Source organism: Ruditapes philippinarum, unplaced genomic scaffold (genome assembly GCF_026571515.1).
Source record: "Ruditapes philippinarum isolate M1 unplaced genomic scaffold, ASM2657151v2 ctg367_1_1_1_1, whole genome shotgun sequence".
NCBI lineage: Eukaryota > Metazoa > Mollusca > Bivalvia > Venerida > Veneridae > Ruditapes > Ruditapes philippinarum.
This window is the reverse complement of record NW_026862689.1, coordinates 70,067-74,847: the sequence shown is the minus strand read 5'-3', so window position 1 is coordinate 74,847 and position 4,781 is coordinate 70,067. Positions and strand designations below refer to the sequence as shown.

The 4,781-nt window shown below is 33.2% G+C and overlaps 1 protein-coding gene across 1 annotated transcript; it reads left to right on the top strand.

Moving 5' to 3' along the window:
- Positions 1-1,237: 1,237 nt before the first annotated feature.
- On the top strand, positions 1,238-4,250 carry LOC132719903 (serine protease inhibitor Cvsi-2-like). Its single transcript, XM_060703856.1, has 3 exons — positions 1,238-1,393; positions 3,604-3,714; positions 4,071-4,250. The coding sequence occupies exons 1-3, from the start codon at positions 1,351-1,353 to the stop codon at positions 4,205-4,207; spliced, it is 291 nt and encodes a 96-aa protein (XP_060559839.1). The 5' UTR covers positions 1,238-1,350; the 3' UTR covers positions 4,208-4,250.
- The last annotated feature ends 531 nt before the right edge of the window (positions 4,251-4,781 follow it).

Genomic DNA, 4,781 nt, shown 5'->3' with positions numbered 1-4,781 from the left:
AGGCATTTTCTTAACAAGATAACACCGAATTTTAACACAATGACATGGCAGTCATACAAAATGTGACGGTGATTAGACAAGTCAATACCACATTTGGACAGGACAACGATAGTATAACATAATACAATAGTGTCATAACATACCATGATCACTTTTGGACAAGATGACACCAACTTCCGACAAGATAACACTACTGTTTCACATAATAAGACAATTTCAAGACAATTCAACACCACATTTTAACAAGTCTGTGTTCAGACATATTGAAATCTTAATTCGAAAGGATGGCGTGCATGTTAGACATATTAAGACTTCCATTCGGCATGTTAACACCGGGTTTGCACATGATAACATGACGTTTTGAAATAATAAGACAGTGTTTAGACAAGTGAGCACTACGTTTTGACAAGAGAAAATGAATATTTGACCTATAATAAGACTTCGTTAAGACAGGTTTTCATAAAACGTTGGCAAGCCAACACTTCAATTATACGTAATAAGATGCTTTTAGGGGAAAATAAAACGAAATGTAACAACATGAGGCAGCTATGGCGTTCCATATAATTAAATATCTTTAAAGTGAACCTTCAACGGCGATCATATAAACGTAGTCTCCAATTACAAGTGCTTATGGGTTTTTCTTTTTCCAAAACTTTTAAGGCCTAAAAACAAGAGGCTGTCACTAACGCTACATGTTTTGTAGATGTTGTTGATTAGGAATTTTAAATTTAAAACCATTTACTTGTTTAAGCCTGTGTCAGGTTTATTTTCACACTGACATTTATGGACAGGCTTGATTAAACCAAGACTGTAAAAAAGTAACAATTTGGTCGAGATAGCCGGAATTTCATGCAGACTTTTAAAATTGAAAATTGCTCATGTCAAATTAAAGTTTTATGAATTAGACCGTAAATGTCTTTGTCAGTCCATGGTGGACTCTTGCAGAGTGCTAGTTCGCATGTGTGCTGAAGAGTCGCTTAGTTTTTTGTTTGTTTGTTTTTTTGTGTATTTTTTGTGTAATTTTTTTTTGGGGGGGGGGGGGGGTGGCTTTTCTTGATTGATTTTTGATTTTCAAGTCCACGTTTTACACTTATAATTTAAGAAATATTACCCTTGGACTGATGGGAAAGAGACGTAGACGAGACGAAGAACGTGTACAGGAGTTCAGTATATTAATCGGTCAAAACTCATTTTGAAATTACATGATATCTTCAACCTAAATTTCAATCATTATCAGATTTAAATGACCTGCATACAGTAAATCGTGCACATTATTCACGATTTCTTAACTTATAAAGGAATTTTGAGATCATTTTTTCAGTTACTTTCTACTGGTCACTTACAGTAACAATGAAAATAGCTCTGTTCTGTGTTGTTTTTGTAGCGGTATTTGGTGAGTATACTCAGTCATTTGTAATAAAAAGTAAAAAAAAGTTGTTAAGTGTAAGATACGTGGTCGGATAGGACTTATCTATAAATAGTAAATATAAAATTTATCTAGAACAAAACCTTATTACTAAAAATATAATTGTTCATACTAAATAACTTAAAACACTACCAACATTATTCTTTAAAGAAATATTCAATCCAAATCATAGATTTTTGTTAATTTTATTATATTTAAGATACTTATTGAAAATGTGTCCATTGTAGACAAATTCACGTTAAGTAACAAAATTTATTATTTGCGTGTTCAATTAGATAGATCGCATTAAATGATGTTATCACTAAATATTTGTTTAGATATTTTATGTATTGTTGAATTTCTGGGACTTATTCCCGATTAGGTAAAACATAAGATTGTATTCTATTGGATTCTATTCTATTCTATTCTATTTTTTTGGCTTGCAGCCACGGCTGCAAGCCATTTGTTTTGGATTAGTTGTTCCGGTGAGGTGGTTTCCGGCTTACATTTGTTAGTGCATGATGGAACGGGAACCCAGCTGCAATCATGCAAATCGCAACTTTTCGGCCCTTTCCGTCACTCTTCGGATTAATGATATTAGCCGAGGTAGTTCCGATTGCAATCGTGACAATTCGGGCGATTCCGTCATACTGCGGAATCAGACGAAGAAATATTACGGAAATCTAAGCTATTTTAGTTACTTCGGTAAAAAATATGATTTCTATTTTTACTTGATTCCGTTTCAATTCTTTTTCAAGACGCAAAAGTTAGTTTCTTTTATAATTGGTTTTTGTCTTTATTATTTTTATACAATAGAGAATGGTTACTGTAGTAGTATTCCGTCTCCAAAGGGCGGTCCTGCTTACCAAAAGATCGTGACCGAATCACGCAGAATATTAGTGCATGATCAAGTTATATTTAGATCTACTGACAGAGTTTAAAGGTCTTGGTGAGGTAATCTAACATAACATTGCATATCATTAACCTTACCACGTGATGATCTCCTGTGTTGTCGATCTAAAGGTGTAACATAGTTGATACATGCTTATTAATTGGTACAGCGTAACGAAGTCTTTTAGTGCATTTACTTGTCTCTAAAGCTGCTATATAAATGAAATTAGCAACTGCCAAAACGAATGACTCTCTCTGCGAAAAAAGTGGAAATGAAATGTTCACACTTGTTTCCCTTCGGTATGATAGATTGATCTCCACGTGAGAGCCAATGTTAGTATTTTTACGATTGATTATTTTCTTTATTAGTTTTATACAATAGAGAATAGATTTCGAATCGTTTTTGACAAAAAAATATTCGTTTTTACAAAAAAAGTTGCTACTGTTATCGTCAGCATGTTCCCGTTCAGTTATAATCAGTGGACTTCTGGTCCCTTTTTGGTCCAAATTTGCACGCATATAACACTGGTGCTCAAACAAATGGGCACAGGTGCTCGTCCAGTCTTGGGCTTACCCTACCTATCCCTTTAAAAGTGAAACTTTTTTTCGAGAAAAAAAACTAAAGAAACCCTTTATGATATACAAATGCCGTAATTCAAAAAAAAATGTGAACAAAAAAAATGTAAAGGGAAGGGATGATGGCACAACTGAGCAAGCCTTTCCTTTTAAAAGGAAACTTTATTACCACTTCAATCTATTCTCAGAGCAGACAAGCGTATAATTGTACGATATATGCATGGCATCAGAAAAGAAATACTTACATGTGAAAATTACTTCGCCGCTTAATGAAGTTCAACATATTTTTCATCAATTTTCTTTCTATTAGCATTTTAAAATGGAATTTTCCTGCATTGAACATAAAACAATAATTCATGGTTTATCATCCAAAAGCTTTATAAATAATTAATCACTCAGGACTACCGACATTCCTTATAATTATCATTACGTATTTGAATTAGAACCGTGCATTTCTTCTACAACAAACTCAAAATTGATATCTATTGAATATGTACATGTATTTCCAATGTAAATGGACATAACTGTCTCGTATTACGTACTGTTTCGTCATGTTCTTGCAAAGATAATCAAATGCTTTGATTGCAGTAAAAACATCATGTGGAGCAATATTGCTTTCTCTTTTCAAAATGTTACTGCTATTATTAAGCTAACTCTTCAAATCTGTTAATCATTTAACTACAATGATATGTGTTATTGATCTCTCTTTTATATAAAAATGACATTTTCAGCACTCATTTCCGCTGAAGAATGTCGTTCTACCGGCGACTGTGGTCACGTGACATGCCCAGAAAAGGATTATGTTCTCGACTGCCACAATCGTCAGTGTACCTGCACTCATGGTTAGTGAGATTTTTTTTGTTTTCTGTTACAGATCATAAGTGCTATTTATATTGCTGTTTAGACAATACCTGTTTTCGGTAAATATGTTTGCATCAAAAGTAAAAGAAGCTAACTCTATACACGCACTGTAAAAGCAAACTCCTATTCATTAAGTATAAAAAGGGTGGAACTGTTGAGATCAGAGGAGAAGTTTTGAGAAAGGAAAGTAAAAGGTGATGGTAATAGAACAAAGAGGGTTTTGCCTTCATCTAAACATTGCTATAGAGAACATTTTAACATCTCTACTGTGCCATAGGATTATTTATTTAAAGAAATTTTTTATGTATTTATAAAAGCCGACCTATCTTTGTTTTAGTCCAACAACAGTGTACCACTGACACGAGTACATGTCATGATGATAACTGTCATCGAACCTGGCACTGTATAGACGGCAGATGTCGATGTGGATTCGGCTTTGGAGGTGGTTTTCCCATCGGCGGGGTCGGAAAATAATGTCATGTCATTGTTTCATTTGTAAATAAATATGTAAAACCTACATTTGCGTTCTTTAAATTACATCATTTATATTGTATATACACGGAATAAATGTTTAAGCAATGTCTTTTTTTTTTGTTATATGTTTATTTTACAATGAATAATCTTAACAATACCGTGGCCAACCTCTTCGGCATGTTTGGCGGACTTAAAATATGTACACACTATACGTAAAACATGTACTCATTCATATTGGCAATCAATGGTCTGAAATATATGTAAAATTAATAAAAACTATTTACCTTCGAATTTACGGAGACAACGGTTTCTTTTTTGAAATGTATTTTTTAAATCACAGGTAAACTGTTTTTCGATTATTTCTACAGCCAGTAAACCCTTTTAACATAGTACGTTCAAATAAGCAAGTAGTAAGATTTGACCGCAATGGTTCAGCTCTAAATGGATAAAAAAAGAAACTGTTTATGTATCAGGTGAAATTCAAAATTAGCACAACAAATTATAAAGAGACCACTGTTAATATCCACAGTAACACTCTTTTAATAAATATGAGACCTATATGAACTAGGTGAGC

Bases quoted from the DNA above. Each gene is read 5' to 3' on its own strand.
- LOC132719903 (XM_060703856.1), top strand. From the start codon at position 1,351: ATGAAAATAGCTCTGTTCTGTGTTGTTTTTGTAGCGGTATTTG. The intron at 1,394-3,603 runs GTGAGTATACTC...TGACATTTTCAG, and splicing joins TGTTTTTGTAGCGGTATTTG to CACTCATTTCCGCTGAAGAA. The intron at 3,715-4,070 runs GTTAGTGAGATT...TCTTTGTTTTAG, and splicing joins TCAGTGTACCTGCACTCATG to TCCAACAACAGTGTACCACT.